At 41.0% G+C, this 27837-nt stretch overlaps 1 protein-coding gene across 2 annotated transcripts in view; it reads right to left on the bottom strand.

The window, feature by feature from the left end:
- Positions 1-12685: 12685 nt before the first annotated feature.
- The window catches only part of LOC134630348 (polypeptide N-acetylgalactosaminyltransferase 18-like), a 167585-nt gene continuing 152433 nt past the window's right edge, over positions 12686-27837 (bottom strand). For both annotated transcript variants that reach the window (XM_063477555.1, XM_063477556.1), the window contains exon 11: positions 12686-17125. In XM_063477555.1, the coding sequence (XP_063333625.1) occupies positions 16979-17125 (147 nt within the window). In that variant the 3' untranslated portion in view covers positions 12686-16978. The remainder of the gene's footprint in view (positions 17126-27837) is intronic.

Genomic DNA, 27837 nt, shown 5'->3' with positions numbered 1-27837 from the left:
CACACACACACACACACACACACACACACACACACGTGGCACGGTCAGCAACAACACTCAGGTAGGCTGTGGCATTTAAATGATGCTCAGCTGGGCCAAAGTGTGATACAAAAACATCCCCACACCATTACATGGACCTGCTGATACAGGGCAGGATGACTTTGTGTTTTTTAACACAAAATTCAGATCCCCAGGCAATGTTTTTCCGATTTGCTGTTGTCCAGTTTTGGAGAGTCTGTGTGAACTGTAGCCTCAGTTTCCTGTTCTTAGCTGACAGGAGTGGACCCGGTGTGGTCTTCTGCTGCTGTAGCCCATCTGCTTCAAGGTTTGACATGTTGTGCAGTCAAAGATGCCTCTTTGCAACGTTGGTTTTAGCGAGTGCTTATTTGAGTTGTTGTTGCCTTCCTATCAGCTTGGAGCAGTCTCCCTATTCTCCCGTGACCTCTGGCATTGACAAAGTATTTTCACCCAGAGAACTGCAGTGCACTGGATAGTTTCTCTTTTACAGGCCACTCTCTGTAAACTCCAGAGGTGGCTGTGTGGGAAAATCCCAGCAGATCAGCAGTTTCTGAAGCACTCAGGCCAACAGCCACGCCACATTCAAAATCACTCAAATCCCCTTTCTTCCCCTTTCTGATTGTTAGTTTGAACATCAGCAGGTCGTCTCGACCATGTCTACACGCCTGAATGCATAGAATAGCTGCCATGTGATTGGCTGATTAGATATTTGCATTAATAAGCAGTTAAACAGGTGCAGGGTTTCTCAAACCTGAACATGACAGTGAGTCGACTGTACTCAGGTGGAGTCCAACAGAGTCCCTTTGGGATGTGGTGAAACAGGAAATGTGAATCATAGATGTGCAAACAGCAGCAACTGTGTGATGCTATAATGCCGATATGGATGAAAACCTTTACAGCACGTTATTAAATTGATGCTATGAAGAATTAAGGCAAAGATCCAGTCCAGTACGAGCAAGGTGTACCTCGTAAAGTGAGCGGTGAGTTTATGAAAAGGCTTTTGTAAAATAAAAATTAAATAAAGATTGTCTCAGTGCTCGTCACAAGAAGACAAACTCAGTGGACTGTCTCTGAAACCTGCACACTGACGTTTGAGGCATCATTCAGGAACAATGACACTATTTTACAGTAAAGTGATGAGTGGTGATTGTGGTCAGGCAGCGATGTTCTTGTACATGTTGATGTCTAATCTCAAACATAACCCGCTCCACAGTGTACAGTGTAATCCATGCTGTTACAGAAGTGGACCTTCGCAGCACTGAAAACATGTTTACCGTGGAGTTACCTCGATAAGCCCCTAATCCTGCTTCATAGTACAGGTCTCTGTTCCTCACCTGGACTGTTTGCTTTATCGACTGCCTGCTAGCCTGGGTTAAAGAGTTGGATTATGTACTTTTACTCTGCTCATCTTGTACATTTAACTTCTTTCCTTTTGAATCTGTACAGATACTGGAAAAAAAACAAGCTAAAAATAGTAATAGTGTACTAGGAGTTTAAAGAAGGCATCTAAGAAGCCCCTTCTTTGCAAATGTTTTGCATTATTATATTTTGTACTTACTGTTAGCTCACCAGTGCATTACCAGTGCACACACCATCTGTGCTTTGTTTCTCTTACTGTTTCCCGAGAGGCTTTGCATGCCTACTTCAAACAAATAACACTCAGTGACACACAGAGTGGAACTGCCAGAGAGTCAGATATAAGACAGAGAGAGATGAAAGTGTTGTTTGTCACATTTGAAAATTAAGTCTGAGACTTAAAGTAAGAAAGCCAAAAGTTGTCAGGGCTAGTTGAGTTTTTGTTCGGTTTACTCCTGCCTGGAGAGATTGGGCGACAGGTGATCGATCAGAAGAGGACCAGCCATGCGGTGTCTAAATCAGCTGATGTTTTGATATTAACAGCGAGCGACAGTAAATCCATCTGCTGAGCAAGCCCTGAGCTTCTGGCCTGAAGAGTCTCTATTAGGCCAGTAGCTGAGGTGATCTTTGCAGCTGCCTTTGCCAGAATCATGCTGCTGCACATGCTGGGTGGGTACTGAATAAAGCATGCCTGTGCTTTGACCTCACAGCTGGACCTCAGCGACACGGTGGACAGTCCTGATTTTAGGCCCTCAATCAAAGCGTCCTCTAAAGAAAACCTTGGAGTCTGATGTAAAAACGGCCTCGTGCTTCTCCGCTGACAGCACAGCGGCCTCACCAAAAGGCAGCACAGACTTGGCAGTGAATTTAACGGGTCCCTGCCAGAGCTGATACAACGCTAATAACTTCGAAGCTTTCTGGCCTGGGAAAAAGAGCTCTCGTAATCTCTCTACTCAACACTTCACCTTGAAGTGGCTAGCAGAATTAGACCTTCACTCCTGCATGCATAAGGTCACATATCCCAGTTTGAAAGTCTGTCTGCATCATATTTCACCAGAGGTGTGCGTTCTTTGTAAAGGAGATCCTCAGAGACAGTCTCTGCAGTTCCCTGCAAGTGGGGGACAGAGCGGTGCTTGAAAGGCATCAAAGCGTGGGCCATTTCACAACCTGATCCTCCCAGCGATGGCTGACAGAACGTTCATCAATCCCACGCCTCCTCTGAACTCACCACAGCCACTCACCTGTGCACAGAAGTTCTCATTGATATCTTCTGTGGCTGCTTCAGACGGTCTTTCAGGTTTGCTCTCCTGATTTTACCGGGAGGAGGTTTAAGAGTCACGAACAGTGACAGACTCGGCAGAGCTTTCACAGCCCAGTGGTGATATATGATGCTTCTTTTATTTCTCACATTTTTTCCTCCTAAGTAGCTGTCATGGTGAGCGGACAGGATCCTGCCTGTTTTAAGAATGATACAGTGAATCCGTGAAGGCTGCACACCTTTAAACAGGCTTTTCTCACATAATGGAACACTTCCGCTCATTACTCTAAGTAGTGCAGGGCTCTGTCGGGGACAGTGTTAGCCAGGTTCATTTTTTTCGTGTTTTATACTTATAACTTTCATATGAGTCCTATGCACACAGTCAGAAAGTTACTGTTTAAAAAGAGGAAGATGCACTCACTGAATGCTCATCCAGACAGCACAAGTGAGCGACTGAAGTGGTTTGTTTTAGTAAATCAAAAGTAAAGAACAAATAAAATTCATAATTTATTTATTTATTTTTTAAATATGTTTATTAAGATTTTTGATATAAAGAAAAACAAAAAACAAAACAGACAACACAACAGCAAGGGCAAAAAACCCCCCATAAGGCAAAAAATTACACTGCATCAACAAAGATACTACTTCAACACTGGCAAGATACAAAAATAAAACACTAAGGTGGTAGACCGAATTATCGATCAAAGAGGACTTTGTTTTAATTAGTGCTGTCAGCGTTAATCTCGTTAAAATGACGTTAACGCCATAACCGCATTAACGCAGCAAATCTCCGTTAGCGAGTTAACGCGGATCACCCGGTGCGTGGAGCTGGACGCTAACGCGTTAACGAGCTAACCGCGCTAACGAGCTAACGCGTTGATGCTGTGTAGCCCCATGCACGAAGCGATTCGCGATAACTCGCTAATGGAGATTTGCCGCGTTAATGCGGCTATGGCATTAACGCCATTTTAACGAGATTAACGCTGACAGCACTAGTTTTATTACATGATCTAAAAATGGCTGCCACACATTAAAAAACTTACGAAGTTTGTCCTCTAATGTGTACCTAATTCTCTCCATATGCAGTAGAGCAGTCAGTTCTGTCAGCCACATTTTGAATTGCGGTACAATGTCAGACTTCCAGAGAGTCAAGATAATTTTCTTAGCAATTACCATTCCAAACAGAATTGTAGTTTGTGCAGCAGAGCTGAGGTGTAAAAGGGAAGAGGAGGATCCAAGCAATGCAGTTACTGGGTCTGGCTCTAATGTGCAGTTGTACATATCAGAAAAAACATTTAAAGATATCCAACTGATAGTTTTGCAATTTGGGACAAGTCCAGAATAAATGGGTAAGAGAGCCTTCTCCAAGTTTACAACGATCGCATATTGGACTAATGGAAGGAAAAATCCTATGCAATTTAGTTTTTGAATAATGAAGTCTGTGAAGCACTTTGAATTGAATTAACTGCTGCCTTGCATTTATAGAATAAGAATGGATCCTACACAGACTCCTCTCCCACACCTCATCTCCAATTAGCAAACCAAGTTCTTCCTCCCAGATTTAAAAGTCAAATACTCTGAAAAAGCGTTCGCAAAACCAGAGACCAACTTTTTAGAAGTCGGGGAGCTCAGAAGGAGCTTAAAAATTGGCTCCTCCTACAGAAGAAATAGAAAGTTGAGGTTACTCTGACGAACATAGTTTCTTATCTGTAAATAATGAAAAAAAATGTGACGTAGGGAGAGAGAACTTGCTCTGCAACTGGGTAAATGATGCAAATTGCCTATCAATATATAAGACTTTAAGAGTAAATATACCTTTCTGTGTCCAGACCTCAAAAGAGGCGTCTAAACATGAGGGTGGAAATGCATGATTACGATATATTGGCGTATGGATCGAAGTGTCTGGTAGTGCACAACCTTTTTTGATCTGACTAAAGATTTTAACGCAGTTTGAAACTATAAAATTATCGACCTTGGTTCACGGATTAGAAGACGAAAAAAGAAGAGCAGGAAGGGAGCTATTCTCAACCCCTTCAGTGCCAGTAAGCAAGAGTTCTAGCATTCGCAGCCCAATAATAAGACTGAAAACGTGGCAGACCAAGTCCCCCCTTAAGTTTGGATTTACATAGATGAACTTTTGATATCCTGTGAGTTTTAAAGCCCCAAACAAATGGTAATACTACTGAGTCGATCAATTTGAAAAATTGCTTATTCAAAAAGATAGGCAAGTTTAAAAATAGATATAAGAATTTAGGGAGAGAAACCATTTTGATTACATTAATGCGACCTACCATGGAAATAGGTAGGTCGCTCAATGTCCTTTTTCAGTTTTTCAACTTGTGCAGAATAATTCAGCTTAAAGATCAATTTAGGATCCTTAGGCAAGGCAACACCCAAGTATTTCAATCTATCTGTAATTTTAAAAGGCAAAGTCTTCAAAAACTCAACTTCCAGGTTTGCAGTCAAAGCCACAAACTCACTCTTCTGCCAGTTAATTGTATAACCCGAGATTTCCCTAAACGACCTCACCAGATCCAATAGTACAGGAACAGATCGCTCAGGATTTGACAAGAACAAAACAACATCATCCGCATATAAAGAAATGTAGTGCTTGATATTCCCCAATCAGACAGGGTCAATGGAGGGCTCATTCCTAATGGCTACTGCAAGAGGTTCAATAGCAATTGCAAAGAGCAAAGGGCTCAAAGGGCAGCCTCGTCGTGTCCCGCGGTGTAAAGAAAAAGGCGCTGATCTATCTTGGTTAGTAAGAATGGAAGAAGTGGGATGTCTATATATCATATCAACCCATGATATAAACTGTTCGCCTAAACCGAACTTCTCCAGTACCCCAAGCATATAGGCCCACTCGACCTTTTCAGCATCTAAGCTCAGTACTGCGATCTTGGAAGCCCCCCAATGCCCATTATACATAATGTTAAAATTGATAATTTATGAGAACCACAGACTGTATATAAAGAATGGACACAATACAGATCTGAAAAGTGAAGCCAAAGCTGAAGGTCCTGAAAATCTGCAGTTTTTTAATGGCCAAAGGGCAGTTTGGAAAAAGACAGAAAAAATCCTTTACTTCCTCCATTAGAGACGGGACGCCTGACACCGACGCCTGTTTCACGCCGCCAAATGTTGACTTTAAGTAATTTGATTACATGTAATTTTGTTCCATAACTACAACATAAAATGTTAAATTTAATGCTCAAAAGAAATTACTTGATTGATTTAATACAATTCACTATTAATTATTAAAATAAACATTTGATCTTGTGTATTTCAATTGCATTTTACTCAAAATTATTGCTTTATGCTTACTGAGGGTGAAAATAATTTTTTTGAGTGTACTGAAGCAGACTCGTTGACAACACTGTGCCGAGGCTTGTAGTGCAGTGATCATGTGACTTGCTCTTTCATTGGTTATAACGAGAGGTAAAATGCTCCATCCTTCAGTTATTCATCTTTTCATCGGCCCAGCTTTGGCTCATATTGGAGCAGCCCTCATGTCAAAATGTGTGTAAACAATAAATGTTGCTAGGCAACCTGGCCTGTGACAGTAGCTGTTTAATTTGCATCAAAATGACGTCCTTAGCATCCTTTGACATCCTGTTTTTTTAAAGCCCAAAATTCAGCATTATAAGCCCAGTTTAGTAAATGTCTGATGATGAAGTTTTATTTTAATTTTAACACATTTTTAACCTTTTTAGCCCACCATAGGTCCAAGTCCCGCAGACCTTATCTTTATATTTTTACATGCTGTAGTACCATTTTGGGGAGCATTTTGAGTTGCTATACATCAATATACCATTATATCCCAGATTTTAATATATGTATACATTAAGTAACTACGTAAATTGCAAAAAAGTGCAATAAACTACAAAAAAAGAAAATATTTTTTTTTTGTTTTTTACACATATTTCTAGTTACAGACATTTCTGAGGTAGATCCGTCAAAACTGTAAATGCAAAAAAGTTGCACAAAATAGTTTTCAACTACAGGAAAATTATTTTGAGCGTCTTTATAATTTGACAATTTACAAAAAAACAGCATGTGCAGCTATTTCCAACAGTGCAATTTAAGTTCTAAGCCACCCAGAAACTATACAGCTGATCGGATCGGCAAAGTGTGTTTTGGATTATAATGTTTTTGTGGTTGCCAGCGCTTTTTACACGGTTTTTGCAAAAAGCCATTTGTGGAAAGAAACTGCAACCTGGGAAGTTGAATGCATAAGATGTAAGTACAACTCCTCCGGTTTCATTTGCAAAAAAAAATATTGCGCTATCTTATGTGGTTGCAGTTATACCAGGATTTAAAAATAGTTAGGCAAATTGGAGTGTGCCCACTCCAATGGGCTTAAAAGGGTTTTTTAAAACGGCTGGGGTCAAAATGACCGCTCGACACTTCTAGCGGTTAATATTTATAATTACAACTGGCCACTAGATGTCACTAGAACGGTTTGTCTTTGAAGCTTTAGATTTTTTTTTTTCTGATATCAGGAGAAAGTCTCAAAGGCTTCACAAAGCGTCATCCGCCCATCTCTACACTGATGAATCCACGGACTCACTCGCTACTTTAAACATCCAGATGCTCACTTTATGACAGCGTCCATTAGAGTCAAAAAGAGGACAAACCCCCCAACAGGCTTGCAGTGGCTTTTTTCTCCATACCTCACTTGTGCAGTTTTAAAACGTCAAGTGACAGCAAAAACACATTACATCCATCTTTTGCACACAGTCTATGGTAAGAACCAGCTTGAGTTTTAAACCACAGGTGTAATCATAAAAAAATCTTTAAATGATTTTGACTGATTTTTTCACAGGACTGTTTAAAAGTTAAGACTTGGCTTTGGGGCTAAACTTTGATTTGGTTAGGTTGAGTTTAATGTAAATGTTTGGCACTTAATCATAATGACGAAACCTAGGAGGGTAAGAGGCTTGAAAATGTCAATGAATGACCTCAAAAATGTATCAACCATGTTTGTGTTTTAGTGCATGCAGCAGTGGCCCTGAGACACTCCTGACACAAGAGTCACTTCTCCAAATGGCATCAGATGTGACGCTGTGCTCGTTCATGTTCACAGCACTACACGCTGATATAGATGCAGAGAACGTGGACAGACATACAGAGATTCCTACAGTTATTAGAAATGAACCATAGTCTCAATTTCTTGTAATGCTAAATAATCCAGTTTCTGCAATATTAGCAAAGTAAAAGACTTTATTTGAAATTTTATTATCTCATTCTATTTGTAGGAATCCATTGCTCGGGTCCATTTCACACCCGCCTTGAAACTCAACTAGCTGAAGTTATGTGTGCCTAACTGCCTAACTGCAAAAATGACTGCACTTTAACAAAGTGTTAAAGTTAACAACTGCCATACACGGAGAATGAGAGGAAAAGTATAATGTATTCCTGAGCTCCCTCCATCTGGCCCGCAGGAGCTTATTCCACAAAACGAGAATCTTTTTGTGGAACCGAATGGCACATGAGAATTCAATGTCATTCCGCTGTGGGTTTGAGTTCTGATCATTTCCTTTGCTGAGCCCAGGTTTTATCCAATTAGAAACAGAAGATTAGGCCCTTTTCCCTGCCAGGAGAGCTTTCATTTCCATGCTGAAATATCGCTGATGTAGCATTGGCTCCTTAATCTGATAATCAGATCCCCTAGAACTTCCTCCTTTTTGTGCCTTTCTTGTCTCCCGTGGACCTTTAATCCTCCTCTCTGTTGCCCTTTTCTCCTCATTCTGCACCCCTTATCATTTCCAAGCATTTACTTTCCCCCCCTCTATTTCCCTGCTTCCCTTTTCTTCCTGTACTTCTTCTCTCTTCCATTCAACACATTCGGCTGCCAACAAAGATAAAAAGCTAAGCTCTTTCTAATGCACCTGATTGATGGACAGGCACAGATCCAATGAAGCGTTGCCCTTCAATTAAGCCTCTGTGGTCACCTGGCAACAGTGTTAACGAAGTGTACCCTTCAATTAAGTCTCACCGGTTACTCAGCAGAAGCCTGAGCCAATGAGGCGTGAGCAAAGGTTGCTGCTAAGTCGTTAACGCTCCCTTCAAGGCCCCAGAGTGCAGCACTGGCTTTAATCGCTCAGCCGCCATTTAGGGCTGTTGCACAGATGTGTGTGCGCGTGCGTGTGTGTGTGTTTATTATCACGCGTGCTCACGGCTCATTGGAGGTGCTCGGTTTACAATGCCTTTGATGTTACGAGAGGCTCTGAGGCTTGTTTATGAGGTGTTCATGGTAACTCCCCCAAACAATACAGGTGCAGGGCTTCGGCTTTTATTACAAGTCATCCTTGGAAATGCTTTATTGCTTCTGGAGGCTGAGCTTTAAGCCTTTCTGATGCCTGGGCATCTCTGTTGTGCTTGAAGAAAGGGCCGTGTTAAAGGATGGATTCCTCTGTAGTGGAGATGCATCTGCTTCATAATGATATCTATTAAAAGAGGGGGAGGCAGTGCAGGAAAAGTGGATTAAAAAGAGGAGAGGATGAGGTCTGAGTGAGGAGGAGTGAGAGGAAGAGGGAGGGAGAGCGGCGAGGATAATGACAGGAGGCGAGAACGAGTGGGACAGAGAGAAAGAGTGAGTCCAGGCAGCTCATCGGTGGCCTCACAAGAGAGTGGGCTGCCGCCTGGAAGTGATAATTAGTGCATCCTCAGAGGCTGCAAGGCTGCACAGGGCCACTCTTCTGCCCCCAGTTTAGCTGCACTACAGAGGATAAACTGCACTAGTGAGGCTTTATTATCTTTGTCTTTGGTCTGGGTTGTTTTCCCCAGAGCATCATAACTTTGGAAATCATGAGAGCTTTCAGACCGTCATCAGGAGCTCAAACCTTCACTGAAATGGAGAAATATTTTTCAGACAGCTCTCTCTTCATTTCCAGATCTTGTATTTTTGTGACATCACAGATGCACTTGTCTTCTGCTTTTCCTTATTTTCTGTCATATTTACTGTGTTTCAACGTTGGATGTTCATATTCAACATGGACACCCTTTGAAATAATGTGATCAGTGTACGTACAAGTGATGCCCATGAGCCATGAGCTCAGGATCCAGACCACAGACAAGCAGCCTTCAGACGAGCCTCTGTTCTCTTATTGCTCAGCAGTGGTTTTCTCTTTGGACTCTCCCATGGAGGCCATTTTTGCCCGGTCTCTTTCTTATGGTTGAATCATGACCTCCGACCTTTACCAACGCAAGTGAGGCCTGCAGGTCTTTAGATGTTGTTCTGTGTTCATCCTGGTGGATGAGTCATCGATGCACTTTTGGAGTAATTTTGGACTTTTGGACAACATTGAAAAGTTATTATTTTGAACCGTGAACGATTTTCTAGTGGTGTCCAAGATAAAAAAACATTAAGGTGGAAATGAGTAGAAAATGTTCACTTTCATCATCATGTTGTCACCATTTATGTTCTTGCTTCCCTGCTGTCACGACTTTATAGGCAACCATTAATAGCTCAAATGAGCTTTGGCTCATTACTCTTGTAATACAGGAAATAGAGGAAAAGTTTTCACCACACACAAATCAAACTTTAACTCCCTGGATGAAAGTTAAATCACTGCAGCAAGCCTAGATAGTCTCACTTTTTTTAAACTGTGAGGCTCTTTTTTAAGGAGAAAATGTGCATTTCTCTCAGAACCTTACTGAGGATACAGTTTAGTTCTATAGGAATGTCGTGTTCAAGAGACAGGTCTGAAAGTGAAGCAGTTCAGTCATTCTGCAGTAACTGCTGCAATAAAACAGGCATTACAAACCTGACAAGTCAAATCACGTGAAACCCCAAGTCCCGTCAAGCCCCAAAGTCCCAAATCCTAAAGAAGGTTTGAAGCTAGGTGTCAAATCTTAAATCAGGTCAAAGCTTCAGCAAATAGCAGCTGAGACGCAGTCAGGTAACCTCAGATCAGGTAGAACAAGTCCAAGCCAAACCTTGTCAGGGCTGGTAGCTTATGTAAAGTGACATAAACTAAATAAATAAAAACTTTCGAGTTCTACCTCTTTATATGTGAGCGAAGCCTTGAGATTGTCAGAGTCTTCCTCCCCTCACCCCAAACTGACCACGGCAGATGCCCCTCCCCCATCCCCGAGTCTGATTCTCTCAGAGGTTTCTTCCCATTAAAAGGAGTTTTTCCTTCCCACTGCCGCCAAATACTTGCTCACAGCAGGTTGTCCGATTGTTGGAGTTTTCTCTGTATTATTGTTCAGTCTTTACTTTACAATACGAAGCTTCTTGAGGCGACTGCTGTTGGTGGACTCAAATGAGTTTGCACAGATTAACGTTAAATCAGAAACTTCTCTGTGTCATTCACGCAGAAACAAAGTGTTAGTCAAATAAAACAAAACTCATATTAAGGTTTCCACATACCTGTAGCTTTATGGTGACTCAGGTACAAGCCTAAACTAGCCTAACCCCAGGTCTAACCCAATCATTGTGCATATATATGAGTGATGCATGAACATTGTCGTGGTATCTGTTACCGACAAATTCATAAAAAATAACTTTAAAGCTATCTGAACCCATCTGAAAATGTGCACTTTAATCTGCACCATGATGGAACGCATTCTTGCTTTTCATAATGAGATTACTGTAAAGCCATTATACAGAGTGCTTTGCATACAGTATCGTTCAATTCCCTTGCTTAAAAAAATGGCAACATGAAATATGAAATGTTTGTGTGTATTTGCGTGCATGCAAATGATGGCCTTTATGCGACAGTGGGAGCGTAAACAGCCGCATTACCGGGACTGATGTTAGCAGTGCTCAGAGAGCGCCGCTCATACATGTTTCATGATGTCAAACTCCAAGTTCAGCAGAGACACTGCTGCAGGAAAATGCATGGGCCAATGCAACATTTAGTAGGTGCAGGCACAAACTCGGTAAAGACATGAGTTGAATGAGACTTCAGTCATTTGAGATTTGGAGCAGTTGCAGTTTACAGTACTTTGCCTCTCCACCTACGCTACACACACATAAACATACAACCTCAATTGTGTTTGTCATGATTGGGTATAAAAGGAGCATCCCCAAAAGGCTCAGCTGTTCACAAGCAAGGATGGGGCGAGGTTCACCACTTTGCAAACAACTGCGTGTGCAAATAGGCGAGCAGTTTAAGAATAACGCTTCTCAATGCACAATTGCAAGGAATCTTGGGATTTTTCTACTGTGCATAATATCATCAATAGATTCAGAGCATCAGGAGAAATCTCTGCACGTAAGCCGCAAGGCCGAATAAGAACACTGGATGCCCATGACCTTCAGTCCCTCATTTGGCACTGCATTAAAAACCAGCATCATTCTGTAAAGATATTATTATGTGGGCTAAGTTAACAGAGTTCATCGCTACATCTACAAGTGCAAGTTAAAACTCTACCATGCAAAGCGAAAGCCATATATAAACAACACCCAGAAACGCCGCTGGCTTCTCTGGGCCTGAGCTCATCTGACATAGACTGACGTAAAGTGGAAAAGTGTGCTGTGGTCTGACGAGTCCACATTTCAAACTGTTTTTGAAAATCTTGGGCCAAAGAGGAAAAGGACCATCCGCACCATGCCCCTGTCCCAGCTTTTTTGGAACGTATTGCAGGCATCAAATTCAAAATGAGTGAAGATTTGCCAAACAACAATCAATTTTACCAGTTTGAACATTAGCTATATTGTCTTTGTAGTGTATTCAATTGAATATAGGTTGAAAAGGATTTGCAAATCATTGTATTCTGCTTTTATTCATGTTTTACACGACGTCCCAACTTCATTGGAATTGGGGTTGTACATCCTCAGAACAGTGTGCTGAGTCCACTGTAGTAACTGTTTTCCATTCTTCTGAAAAGAAGACTTTATGTCGCGGTTCCTTATTAATAGTGTTTACACACAGATTAAGAATAAAAGAGAACAATTTTTATTTAGACCTTTATGAATCATCAAATAATGTTAGCTCAACAGTGTTTAGTGATCAATGTCCATCTCAAAGAACGAAAAATCACACAGAACAAGTTTAGCCATGAATATTTTTTTTATTTTTAGTAATTATAAATATCTGCTTTAAATACACTAACAAAATAGCTTGGACATTTTTCATGACTTGATATAGTAACAGCTTCCCAAAAATTGAGATACTTTGAAAATTTCAGGATCTACAAACCTGAGCCACAACGAAAACAAAAGATCAACAGAAGGTTTGGTAACCGATGCTACACAGTAGCTGACAGAAGACGAGCAGCTCCAGTCCTCCACGAGTTACCAGCGCCGTGCCACGCGTTACTGACACGTCAGTAAGCTCCGGCTGAAAACAAAAACTTCTGAATACACAACAGCCAGATTAATAATTCAACTTCATCGTCTTTATGCATTGAATTATTGATAGACAGCGTTGAATGATTGGGAGATTGACTGCAATGCACTTATATTTGATTAAAAGCTTTACAACAGTGTAAATTTCAGAAATCTGTAAACGCTGCACATGATTCAGCAGAAGTACACACACATATCCAATCAGCAAAGGTTCATGTACTCTTATGTAAAGAAAATAGAAAATACCCTCACATGTATGGAGTTACATTTGTGCCACAAGTCAGTGCAGACTTGATTTTTGCCATGTGACAATCAATCTACTTCTTCCCATGGTTAGAATTGAAGCACAAATGGCTCTCCGTAAGTAAGAGCAGCATCTGCCGTGCTGATTAACTACGTGCATGTGGGTGTCAGTTTCCTCCTAAGGGTGAGGGAAGGACCCTCTTCTTTGTTGGTGCAAGTTCTTGCAAGCATCATTTAGCTGTACACACAACAGGTGTCGAGAGAAAGCCACCTGCTCCCGGTTCCCTTTGTTCTTATTAATATTACATGTTGTATACCTATGATGCAAAGCTTTCAGGGAATTACATCTTTAAAGAACAAAAGAGAACAACATTAAGTGCAGACACCGAGGTCTTCCTCTCGGGTGTCGCTAATCTCCTAAACATCTGATCACGTCAGAAAGTTGCAGTTGCAATTTGTAGCAATGCTACGGATGTGGTCTCCTTCCTTACAGATGTTGATGCTGTGTAATTTTGTTTCGTTTCCTTCCTTCACCTGGATGCTGAGGTCACGCCAGCCGCTGATTTTCCTTTGTGAGCCAGGGTTAGGGTTTGGCCATTTTCAGTCCACTTTAATCATCTGAAAAACCGTTTTCCTCAATGAGATGAGATGATGAGAGTTTAAAATTCAACGCTGGATGTGGAAACGGGGAACTTTTAACACCTGTTTAAGGAACGTGTAGGTTGTGTTGCTAATCTGTCTTTAAAGCACTTTTTGGTGGTTTAATGACCTGTTTGTTTTGAATCATAGTAAATGGCCCTGGGGTCTTCTGGCTTTAGTTGTTTCAATGTTCAGGACAAACCTTCTGTAAACCAGCTCTGAGTTTTTAGGCTACCTGAAACTTTGACAGCATACAATAAAGGTGTCTGATACAGATTATCCACACTGACTGTGGGGAAGATTCCTAAAAACTACAGTCGCTCCTGACTGAGAAACAGCTGTTTAAGTGTAACCTATGATATTTTACATGTTGCTTTCATTTAAGATACTGTATATCCAGCCTCGGCCAACAGCATTCAAAGTTGAGAAAAACAGAGCTGCAGCCAGAAGTTTGCATCTGCTCATCACAGCCATGGATGTCAGGCTAATTTGGGGTGGGATGTTATTTTAGAGTGGGATGGCTGTATGGTAATCTTCTTTGATGCAAAGCATGAAATGGGTGCACAAGTTTGAATTTATTTTGGATTCCTAACCAGCTGCCTCTGACATAAGAGTGACAGTTTGGGTCTTCTTTCAGACGTCTGCAAAGTGGTGACACATCTGAATAATTTATACAATTGTTTGAAGTGATGATCTTGAAATCTACAGATGTTTAGAAATGGCTCCAAGCGACTCTCCCAAGTTATGTAAATCTGCATTTTCACAAATTCTTCACTGAGTTCCCTGGACCGTCCCATTGCTCTGAGTATGGGCAAGCCAACGAGTGCAGTCCTTTTTAATGATGCAAAGAAACTACCAGTTTTATTCAATCATGATCACCAAGTTAATGGGCCTTAGCCTGTATGTATACTTCTGACCATGTGTTGATTATAGAAAATCCAAAATAATTTTAAACTTGTGCACCCAGTTCTTATCTTTTAAGTCATTGAAATGCAGCGATTCACCCTGAAAAAAGAACAGCTCAAAGAAATTAGCCTGAAATTCAGACCTGTGATGACTGGATGAAAACGACCACAGCTGGATTTGTAAATTCATAAAACTCCAAATATCTGTATTTTACTGCGATCTTTTCATACTTTTTGCTGTGTATTCTGAATGAACAACCATCCAAGGTTAAATTTTCATCCACGTGGCAAAAAACGAGCGGGCAGCAGTGACCTCTAAATCCAGGGAAAAGAACGCTGCATTTCTCGTTGAAAAGTTTAAAATTGAAAAAGAAGGGAGGAAGTGTCTGAAATAGGATAATAAATATCTGAGGTTCTGCACCTTTATGCTACACCTACGCAGGCATTTTCAATTATTTCTCTTGATTAGACATCTTCTGAGGGCCGTGTAGGAGTATTGCCGACATGCTATGATAAACTACGTACCTGAAATCAGGTTTATTACACGTTCTGTGGTATTTAATTCTGAATATTTATCCAAGGTTTGGGCCACCCCAACAAATTCTTAGTTTAGGTGTGACTTTGACCTGTACTGACCTCAGCAGTCACCACGATGGACTGAGCGCTCTCATCACTGCGTCTCTGCTGTAAGACCCGACTCTTAAAAGCCAGAGCCGTCGAGGAGAGCGCTGTGGCCACGTCTTCTGCTGTTCTAAGGTTTCATTGTGTGATTACTCTCTTCAAACACGTTGGAGAGGGATCCTTTATAAGGTCAATGAGAAAAAGTTGATGGGAGCAGTTAGTAATTTACAGACAGTGTGGAAATTTCTGAGGACAGATGCAGCCAGACAATGCGAGGATGAAAACTGTAGTCAGACACCGAGCTGGGCTAACGAGAGCAGGGCTGATTTATAACAAACCCCCACCATATTAACAAAAGTCTGGTTCTGATAGGGCAAATGTGCACAGCATTCCCACTTTTTCCATATGCTGAGGGATACTGCAGGTATCTATTAAAGTCAAAGCAAAGCATCTGATACACAGCCACCTGTGGGCAACCAACAGGACATCTGTAGGTTTTTGATCCAACTGGATTATTTTTGCACTCACATTATATTTCTGAGAGTGTAGAGAGGGCTTTGCAACATGATTTTTGAGATAAAGTTAAAAGAAAAACTCAAATTTTAAATAGTGAGGAAATCTGAGAGTTAGTTGTTTTTCTGCAGAGATAATTCAGCATTTCTAAAATCGTGCACACTGCTCCAGGTGTCGGTGGACTGATGCCGTGGAATGAAGCTCCATCTTCTCCACATCACTTTTGTCCAGGCAGGTGTTTCCAGATTTCTGTTTATAAGTTTACACACACGGCAGAATGATTGGCGGTTCTGTGTGTAAACCATTTAATCCCAAAGCACACTCTGAAACACCTGAATGACAGTGTTTCTATCACAGTGCCAGTTTAAATCACTCTGTGGTTATTCTTCATTAGACCAGCTCCTTTTTAGTGACATCAGGAAATCTACAGCACCTGCTCGGTCGCTCCGCTCGAGTCGAGCGGTGATGGTAACGATTTAAAACCTGCCCTAAAAATCAAACGTGAGTAACACGCCGGCTGCTTTGTAACAATACGCTCACCTCACATCTGTCCGTCTGCACGCAAACATATTGAACCGCGCTCACTCAATTTGTTTTGAGATTGTGTGATGAGGCTGTGGCAGCTCAGGCCTGAACTTAAACTACCTACTGGGAGCCAAAATACATCACAGGCCCGCTCCTGCAATAGCCAGACTGCTTACATGATTTCATGAGCCTGTCTCCCGGAACAAGTGGCTATATTTCTCATTTCCATTGCAGAGTGGGGAGTTTTAAGAGCTCCGGCTCCATCTGTGAGTGTCTCTTCTCCCAGGTCATTGGTATAAAATGGTTATTAGGTTACTAATGGTCCGTGTCTGATTGAAGCACATCTGTTTCTATGCAGATTCTCCTTAAAAATAAGTCCAGTACTGAAACTCATTTTTTTGAGAGCTTAGTTTGATGCTGAGGTCAGCGTGTTAGTCCATCTCTAACTGGACTCTCATTCATTTTATGTGCACCAGACCTCTGTGATGGTCCATCCTGGCTTTGGGTCAGTTTGGTTTTTCGGTGTGAAGTGGCAGACTTCCTCAGTTAGACCAGTCACATGAAAGGTCTCCTAATATCTGACTGGTGTCACTACGTTCACTGTGGCAGGACAGTCAGTATGTTGGTGATGGTCCATTTCTGATCCGTGCAGTCCTGAATTGCCAGCTGGAAACTGAACTCTGACTGTCGGCTCTCCACCAGCTCCAGACAGCGCTGCGACTCAATGTTTTGGATGGGACCACCCTGGAGAGACAGAGACAAATGAGGTGAGGAATATCTCAGCATACAGGCAGGACGGGTGTGAAGTTCGACTGGTGTTTTTTGACAAGCAGTAACCTCCATGGCTGAAAAGCAAAGCGCACGAGTGTCAAAATGGCCACTCAAGTCAATTCCTATAGATTCCAATGTTAAAAATGCGGAAGGTTGGTGGTTTGATACACCAACATACACATATATTAAGTGCACCATCCTCAAAAGCAGAGCAACAATCTCCATATTCATGGAGAAACGGCAAGCAACTTTTCAAATGAAACCGAGTCTCTGCAACGTTTACAACACGTCTGCCATAAAACTTATGAGCCAGTTTACAGCAGAGCTGTCAGGTATCTCAAGCATATTTTGACCTTGGCTTTGGACTTGTGTCGGTTTAAGACTGTAGAGTGAGAGTCCAGACTGAAGCCTTATTAGAACCGTATTAGTTACCGAACACACCACACACAGATGGTCTTTAGGAGTATTTTCTGTATGTACGGTCAGCTAATGTCCAGTAATATTTAAAAATTTGGTGCTATGGTAATTATACATTGAAGGTAATATTTCATTATTATCTATTCAGCCCAAATGACACAACTGTGTGGACTCCACAGGTGATTGATGCTTATTACATAGTGAGCATTTTACCAATTAATTAACAGTTATTTAGATGTTTTGGCAATGACATCTGTGCCAGTAAAGCTGACTGAAGGGAACTGACCTGAGAGAGGGGGACACAAAAAAAGTGTGTCTGTCTGTGTGCACGTCGCTTCACAACAATGTCATTTTCAATAAGAGGCTTGCTTCACTGTGTTTGAATGCACGCTGAGCTGCTGCCTCTCCATTCCTTGAACAATGCGCTGGCACCTAAAAGTAGGTCCTTAGTTATGTGGCAAACAACAGTAATATGTTTTAATGAGCCTGAGCGCAGTGAGAGAGGAGACTGAACCATTTGTGTCAAACTGGCTGTGTGCTTTAGGAAGTCTGCACTGCTTTGAAATCAATATGCTCTACACCTCCCAGCATTACATGCACAAGCACAAAGGAACAGCCATCAGTAGCAGCCTGAGGACAGAGCTGAGTGTACAGCAGTGTTTTAGTGTTCCTAAACACACCGCTAACCCTGCTGTTCTCGAATGCCCGACTACATTAGAAACACAACAAAAAAGCGGACCTGTGCATGGCGCCAACACAGTGCTCAGCTCTCAGCTCACTGAAAAGGTATCGATTCTCTCTGCTTGCTTTTCTCTGTGCACAGCTGCTCAGGCACAGAGCTGTTTACCCACAAAACCCAAACTGCTGACATGTAAGAGTGACCAAAGCATACATGCACATATATGATCTGTCATATACATGCATGCACGCAGAGAGCGGGACAGAGGCGTGGAGCTCCATCTGTCTCTGAGATTCACACTTGAACCTGACCTTACGCTGACTCCAGGCTGATCACCGTAGCTCTGGATGTGTCCCATTATACACTCTGAATACTCGAGGGCTTCTTATCGAAGCTCAAGGTAAGTATGTGCAACATTTTCACAGCCAAAAAGGAGAAAAAGTGTTCCAAAGCACACTTTCTAAGAGCACCTTTATGCAAGAAAGAATATAAAAAAATAATATAAAGAATAAACCTCTTTAACAAGAACTTTATTGTGGTGTTTGTAATTTTATCATCCATTTTGAGCTTTCGCTAAGCCTGTTTATTATGCTTAAAGCATGACTGCATTACTGCTTCTTTACTGACTAATGCTTTCTGTTTTGCATTTTCCTTCACCTGCACCCAGAGACGACACACATTCCTCGAAATTGACTAACGTGCTTTCTGAAGTCCTTCTGGGTTCCTGTTTGGTTTCTTATTGTTATATTTAAAACACAAGGCCTCAAAGCAGAAGTTGGGTCTTAGTGAGGAAAGGTCAGTTTAAACCCTGGAGTTTCAGGGCTACGATAGACGAACTCGCTTATTACCTGAGTTTTTTGCCATTATAATACATGCTGCAAACCTCACCTACCCCAGGGCAAAACCTAGATGTACAAGGCCCAACCACCAATGTGGAAAACAGTAGAAACCAAGGTTATTATAGTTAACTAAAACTGAACTAAAAAACTAAAACTAGATGTGAAAATACATTTTATTTAATTACAATAAAAATAAAAACGATACTTTTGAACTAAAATTATTTCACGAATGTAAAAAAATGACCTAAAATAAAATAAAAATGTAGTGAAAATATTCTTAGTTTTAGCATCTGTTAGTTTGGTTAAAGTTGCTGTGAGACGACTGCGCTCAGAAAGTTCTGTGTTTGTATTGTAATACTGAAACAAAACATTTTCAAACAATAAAAACTGAACTGAAGTAAGAAAATTCACTCTGGAAACTAACTGATGCAAAGAAAGACGAGAAAACGAGAAACTAATTAGAAAATACAAAACTATAATAACTGTGGTGTCAACATTTCTGATGAACAGGTGAGAAAAACCTCTGATGCTCTTAAGAGAAAATGTTTTTGCACAGATTACTTCGAGCTTCTGGTGGCTAACCCTAAAACTGGCCACCCAAGTCTTATATCGCACTTGCTGATCTTGTATCAGATTTGAATTTATTTTATATTTCTTCCTAAGTGGTCTGGATTTCAAGCTCAAAGATTACGTTTAAAATATCCTTAGAGGGCACAGGAATATTTATGCCCTTTACAGAGTACACACCTGTAACTGAGGTCAGGTCTTGTGTCTTGCACTGTGAGCATTTTTGCCAGCTTTCCTTCCTGGATGTAAAAACCTTATTAATATATCACTTTTCAGTCACTTCTGTGTTTTTTGCCTTCATCTTTCTATATTCATGTTCTCATTGTTACTTGGCTGCAGTTTAAAGATTCAGATTTATGACCTTTATCTGCTTCAGAGCTGCATTTGGATCCTTTTTTGTCCAAACTGATATATTTTCAAATTCATATTTAAGCAGAGGATTTTTCTTTTGGAGGGCATGAAGGGTGCAATTTGACTCAGAAGCTGTAATAAAGGGCGACACAAATAGGAGCCTCGTTGGAGATTAAAAGGGACATCCTTCTGAAGTGTTAGCACTTCCAAACCCAGGAGTAGATAATAGCTTCATCCAGGAAATACAGTGCTTCGCTACGAGCCATCCCTCATTTCTTTTCATTTTGCTTTAAAGCAGCCAGACTGACCATTTACACAGGACAAAGCATAACAAAGGGCACCGAACTAAAGGGAGAAACAGAATTGTATCTCTACATAACAGACAAATTGGCAAAGAAACAATGAAATTGTATCTTTATCGCTGGTACTTTGTCTCTAGAAAGCTGTCAAAAGAAAAACCTATTTGTTCCCATTTCTTCACTTGAATCTATGAAAAATGCCACAAATATTTCAGTTTGACAGAAATAAAAAAGTTTTCTTTCAAACAATAAGGCGATTCCCAAAGACTTATTAGCTGGAACCTTGGGATATCTCACACGGTGTGCAGAGTTTCCTCAAACTGTAGAAAAACAACAAGAGGAAGACAAACAAAGAAATGACAGACCTAAAAAACTCTCTACAGCAGATGAACAGTATCTGAAGGTCACGTTGTTAAGAAACGGGGAAAAAAAAATCTGTAAAGACCTGATAGAGAAACCGAGAGCTGATTCATCTACTGTTCACTGAAGCCTCATCAGGAATGGGCTCAGAGGAAGTGTGGCTCTCAAGATGACATTTTTCAGACCTGAGGTGTGTCAAATTATACAAGAACAGGAGATTGGTAGTCACAAACACAACACTTTAACTACATGGCAACACCATGATACCGTCGTCACCATTTTTTAGGATCAATATTTGACAGCACTGTGTAAATTAGTGAAATTCAGTCAGAATCGAGTCTGAAGAAGATTGTTCTTTCAAGCTACAGTTTTATATTTGGTTGTATGGCTCTGTTCTGTCACCTCACTACCTTTCCACACTCATAAATGGAGTAACAACAACAACAACAATAATAATAATAATAATAATAATAATAATAATAATAATAATAATAATAATAATAATAATAATAATAATAATAATGGTAACACATTTTCTCTCTATATAAGGAAGGAAGTGTTGTGTTTAAGGAAGAGCGAGACTTGTAAGCAGACATCAACGCCAAACAATCTTGCTAAAGGTGAAGCAGAATCCATATAATGATGCAGGTGTGCTGTGGAACACATGGAGCTTCACACATGCTACGAGGAACAGGCTAAGAGGAATAGGTTACGGGAATCAGTCAATAAGGGAAAAGGAAACAGGGAATCGAGGACCATGGAAACAGGCAATGGGGAGACGAGGGCTATAAACACACACAAGATAATTAGAGCAACACACCAGGCAACACAGCCGAAACTCATCTGAGACTGGGGAAGAAAAACTAAACACTAAACCCGCAGGACGAAGGTTACCAAAATAAAACAGGAAATAACTAAACACAGGAACATGAAAGATGGAGACTTGACAAAATATAATTAACACTGGGGAGGCGGGGCAAACTGAAAGAAGGAAAATAACAGCTTTAACAACTTTAAGCACAAAGCACTATTAACAGAAACTAGGACACTCCCCCACCCCTCATCCAAGCACAGAGCAGGCATTGGTGAAAAAGGATGAAAGCGGGAATTGGGGTGGATGTGGGTTGTAAAGCAGCTTGCAGATAAAGATATTTGGACACTGTAAAAAAGCCCAAATATCAAAAGCAGTGTTACTAAAAGCAGTTTGAAGCCTGACTAAATGAAGCCATTTTGCTGTGAGACAGAGTACACGTACTCTGCCAGAGCGGGATTGACATTTTCAGATTTCCATCATCTTCTGCAGTGGGCCGCTAATGGGATGTTATAGCAGGAGGAAGCAATCATAGTAGTCTTCCTTTGATGCCTTTTACTGTATATAGTATAGTAGAAGCAGGCTTGTGCCCCATTAAAGTAATCACAATGATCCTTCTTGCCTCCTCTGCTGAAAACCAGTCAATTGGCTCTCTAAGTGTTTGACCTCCTGAGTCACTTCCAACAAATGTACTTAAAAAGTCTGTGCTAAGTCTGCAGCTAAGACTAAGTGTACAGGAGCGGAGCCGGTGTATATACAGAATCGCACACATTGATGTTCCCCTATGCACAGACACAGGCACATATATACAAGCACAGAAAAACATGTGGCATTTATCCAGCACCATGTCCTCGATGCTGCAGCGAGCCTGCCTGTCATTCTGCAGAGTGCAGCGTCGGACCGCACTATTGATTCCTTGCTATTAAGGCGGGAACACTAGTTAATCAGTCGGTCAGAGAGCCAGTCAGCCAGAAAGCTATCAAGCAGCCAGTCAGGGGGTTGGGCTGGCAAGTCAGACGGTCTGTGAGCCAGACACTCAATCATCAAATCATTCACCTCGAAGGATGCGGTGAGTAAAAGCACCCGAGAAGACAAAGAGCACCGAATGCTGCGGCAGCAAGCGTGAGGTGCTAGAGTCTGTTCATGCTAAAATACACCCAGTTTATTTTTACACGAGCAGAACAGCAAACATCCCAGAGTCTCTCAGCTTGATACAAATCCAGGATCATCTACAGATACAAACAGCCTCGCAGGCTTTCTTTGATATAAACCGCAATAGCCCACAAAGTGCTTTGTGACATCTGCTAACATTTAGTTTACACCAACATTCAGATCACATCTTTTGTGATTCATTCATTCTTTTCCACGGCTGCACATTATTCTGTCTCTTTGTGACAAGAAAAATATACATAAGAAAAGATTTTTTAAAAGTACTCACAACATTACACCCACAGGCGGGCACTTTCTGTTTATTGTTGTACCCCAAGCACATGAGCTTTTCAGCTGGGAGAGCAGGCTGCTGTTTTCAGTGAAACAGCTTTGATAAAACCAAGACATCCTCCAACCTTAATGACCATTTCCAGTCTCCTGTCCCTCTTAAAATTACCCAGAGGAGTGTAATATGGACGTAGATTTAAGTTTACCTCAAACACAGAAGGTGATGGACCTTTTCTGAAGAGACTTTGCAATCTGGCTGATAAATAATAGTGTTGTTAATGTTTAAATACAAAGGTTCTGTACTCCGAGTGAATGCATTACACTATTAATGCGGCGAGCCATGACTCATCCTTCAGAGAGAACAACAGGACGGTCTTCCCATGGTCACTGCACGGTGACAAAAAGAATATTATTTTGAACCCCCGTCTCTCTGCACTAACAGAGTCCATCCAGCCACCCACTGCACTCATGTTGGAACAGCTTCACTTATCTAACAAGAAGGTTCGACCTGTTTTCACACCCAACTCCTAAATACATACGTTGTCGGCATGTAACGGGTCGGGTCAGCTTCACGTTGTGATGCATCAGATACTCCTTTAGTATCAGTTTTTTGCAGGTTAGTCCAGCAGACCCAACAGGAGTCTCCAACAGCTGAAAGTGATGAGAGGAGCCTGAAAACTAGAGTGGTTTGACACCATCGCTGGGCACATGTAAATGATGTGAAAATGGAAACGTAACTTTGTAACCAAGTAAATGTCAGAGAAGCAGAGAGTGATCTCATCATTTCCTCAGAGATTATTAAGTATTCTGATTATGTGAAAGAGTGCACTTTAACACAAACCAACTCCAATGTTTTGATGCTAAATTCCAACCAAACAGTCCACCATCCTCCTTATGTGGGGTTTAGCAGGTTTTGGTTCTTCCTCACACACAAAATCTATGCTAAAACTGTCATAGTCCCTATGGTAGGTCTATGATTGGTCTTTCTATTAGTTCTATATTTCCTTCTGGGTCTGAGAAGCTTTTGAGGTTCACGTTTCTTTCTTTTCTCTTCCTTCACTCTTGTCTTTGTGTTAGTCTTTTGTCTTTGGTTCTCCTGTTTAAATGTGTCGCGTTAATCGTCTTCAGTCACGTCTCTCTCGTTTGATTTTGGTAAGTGTGCTCTGTGTCCTACGCCGAGTTTTACTTTCCCATCTTGTTTGGTTAGTTGTCTGCAGCTGTGTTTCCCACCTGCTCCCACGTCCCTCATTACCTTTTGTATAAATTGTCTCAGTGTCCCCTTGTGCTTTGTTGAGACATTCCCATATAGCTGTGTGCTGCAGATTGTGTATAATCTCTCGTTTTCTGGATTCTGGAGTCTCTGTCTTGTTTTCTCATCTTGATGTTATTCATGTGTCCTGCGTTTGGATCCCCAACTTACTGCAACAATCACACAGCCTTAAATATGACAAGAAAAGGGGGTTTCCCTGTGCACAGGAAATGTGTACCTGAGAGAATATATAGATATGATAAGAAGGGTTTCCTGATCAAGTGTTGCGAGTGACCCTTGGAAAACCTGCACAGCTGCACTGGAGGTCCTTACATGCTTTATTTTTTTTGTTATGAATCAGCATTAACATACACAGAGCAGACAAGGAGGGTAGAAATAACTTATAACTGGTCACTGAAAAAAAGTGCAGTCTTAGTGGGTCCACTTTGCAAATATGTCAATAAGATAAGTCCAGAAACAGCCTTTAAATGAAAAGTTTCTGAAATGTTAGTGACCCAAACTACAGCTGTTTTTGTAGAGAGTAAAGAATGAGCTGCTCGTCAGAGTCATAAATGACTGATTGTAATCAACTGAACATGATCCTACATGACTGAGATCTTTCATAGGTTTGGATTAAACAGTACGACTCTGCACTAAAGATGCACCATGATCTAAATCAGTGAGCAACAGACAGAAAACACTAATCAAGACAACTATGTTTGTTAGTTCATATTTTCGGCCCTGTGTTCACTTCTCAGTTTGGATGGATACAGTTTATGATGGCTGATTCTAAGAACGACTCTCTCTCGATGTCTCAGCTTTGATCTGAAAGCGAACAAGCCTCGCTCAGGAAGCTCTCAGAGCAGCTCGCCTGCCTGATGAAACGCTCTGGTGTTGCTCCTCTATTTTGCAGTCAGCCTAAAGAACATTGGCCAGCAGCTCAGCTTTTGCCAAATGAAACTTTTTACTGGGTTACCCTAAGGTAAGTGGTGCCCATAAAGGGACAAATAAAAGCAGAGCAACAAAATAAAAAGCTGATGTAAGAAAATTCACCCTTATTACAAAACACTGGCTGCTGTCGGGCAGAATTTTTTGATTTTCTTCCAGACCTTCTTGCTCTGTTTCACTGTATTGATGGCTGCTCCCTTGGGGTTAAGCTCAGTTCAATATTGTAAAAGATCTACTTATCAATAATTCACAAATACTGACTGGCCGCTTCACATGAATTGCTGCCTCCCTCCGTCTCTGCTTCGCTTCATCGCCTCGCTTCTTTCCAGCATTGCCACAAGCCTCTGTCGTTCTTTCCTTTTATTTTCTCGCCCCGCCTCGTCTCTTTCTTTCATCTCTTTTCTTCATTTTGCACTTGTTCACTTGTGAGATTCTCTGTATACCTCCTCTTGCTTACTCTTTGTCTAAACATGTACTTCTGAGCAGGGGAGACATTTGACTTCAAAAACCAGAGCTCTTTGTCAGCTGCACAATCCACACTCTTTAAGCTTTTCCTGCAACAACACTGTCAATTTCAGAGACCAAAAATACATAAATGCATATAAATGTGTATCTGTGCTGCTCTGATGCTGCCTAAGTGTCAGCAGCCTCTTTGCTAATAAAAACATCCTGAAACCACAGTTGTTAGTTCACTTTGAAGGCTAATGGGCATTAGTGTCCACCCTGAGGCGAGAACAACAGTGTGGTTTCTAACATGAAAATGAAAATGATGTACAGTCACGCAGTGAAACACATGGTGGGATAATCCAAGCTCGAGCTTAGGTTGCTAGCATGAGCTGATAAGCATAAATCATGATGGGCACCTTCTTCAGTAACTTGTACATGTTGCTCATGTTTTCTAATTACTTCTTTAAAAACAGCTAAAACATGCATGTGTTATGGCTCGAAGCTAAAGCTGGAATAAAATAATATTCCCTGTTCTAACAAGTAGCTTTCTGACTACGTGTCATGTGACAAATCTTTGATCAAACTTTGCAGCTACCTCAATAGAAATTTTTTTTGTTTTAAGTGTAGCTCAGTGCTTTGATTTTTCAGACACAATCAATCTATTATTAATCTGATTCCCAGCTGTAGCAGAAGGCTATCGTTCTGTTTGAAAACATTCTGTTATTAGAATCACTGCCTCTCAGGTTCATGCATTTAGTCCAGTTGGTTAGGATCCATGTCTGTCCAGACTTTACTTTTGGATGTAAAATGGTGTTATGTATCATTTAGTCCTATTAGATGCATTAAATTTGGTCACTTTGTGAATGACTTCTGGAGTTATGAGAAGAGAAACACACATCTCATGCTTTATCCAGAGAATGTATACAAAAGATGGACATGCCTTCATGAGGTCAACCACAGGTTTGTGAATATTTTGAAGCTTCAAAGTTTCATTTCAATCATATTACTCCTTTTAGAAAGTAAATAGAAATAGAAAGGCAGCTCATCAGCTAAAGCTTGCTAACTTCACTAGCAAACTATACCAATAAACTATATGAGTGCAATCCACAGACACAGATATATTAGTACTAAGTAAATTCTAAATCAGCAGCAAATCACAACAACAGTGGTCTCAGGGCATTTTATATCATAACCCTACAGAGAAAACAGAAACCCCAACAATCAGATGACCCCCTATGAGCAAGTGATCTGGTGACAGCAGGAAGGAAAAACTCCCTTTTAACAGGAAGAAACCTCCAGCAGAACCAGGCTCAGGGAGGGGCGGGGCCATCTGCTGTGGTTGATTGGGACGAGTAAAGCCTGAAAAGTAGAATTTTACTCATCAAAACTGAAGCTCAAACTACTTGGACACATAGAAACATCCAGTTATGAGCTTCTGATTAGCAGACAGCTGTGGGCTACAGCTGCCTATCTGATCACATCAGCCACAGCTCTAACTTTAAGTCTTAGAAAGATTCAAACTGGATGTGAGTTTATAAAAATATATCCCTCATTCAGGTATCATAAAGAGGAAATTTAACTATAGAGGCTGAAACTGTTTAGAAAACAGGATGATGTGACCGAGACCACCAGAGGAACTGCAGGATTTAAAACTTGGTGCTTGGTGTTTTCTGACAATGACTACTGATCCAGTGTAATTACATATACATTACTTATTGTTTTTCAGTGTAAAATCTCCGTAAGAAATGACAATAGGATAATTTATCTATTGGGAGCAAATAAGGAGAAGGAAGTTATTTTTTAAGGATAACTGGAAAGCTCTTTTCTCTTCTGCAAATTTGTTTGTACATGAAATGTAAAACTTTCTGCAATTTAACTTTGTGGGACTGAGAATTATTATAGTTGCAAATATATTATCGACTCTTAATGAGGCCATTACTGGTGCAAATCCATATCCAGTTCATCACTGGTAAACAAATGAGTGCATTACTGCTAATGGAAAGAGGATCAGAAGACGTAACAGTTGTTGTTACACTAACTTTTAACTCTTTTTTTCAGTGAGATGGAAAATCTGGCCTGAAAAATGTGATCAGGTGGTGAAGTGAACGTTTAAGGTTTCGCCCTCTCCGTCTCTTCTGAAGTTTTTATACTTCCTAACATTTCCGGGGGCCTTATTTGACTTCCCCACCATACTTTTTATGAAGAAATCCAAGTTCTCTTTTGAAAACCCCCCACGGGGTTGTGCCTAATGGGTTTCATCTCTTTGACTTCTGACTTAAGT

This window comes from Pelmatolapia mariae, linkage group LG7, assembly GCF_036321145.2.
Source record: "Pelmatolapia mariae isolate MD_Pm_ZW linkage group LG7, Pm_UMD_F_2, whole genome shotgun sequence".
Classification (NCBI taxonomy): Eukaryota; Metazoa; Chordata; class Actinopteri; order Cichliformes; family Cichlidae; genus Pelmatolapia; species Pelmatolapia mariae.
The sequence above is the reverse complement of the archived record's forward strand: the minus strand, read 5'-3'. Positions and strand labels throughout refer to the sequence as shown.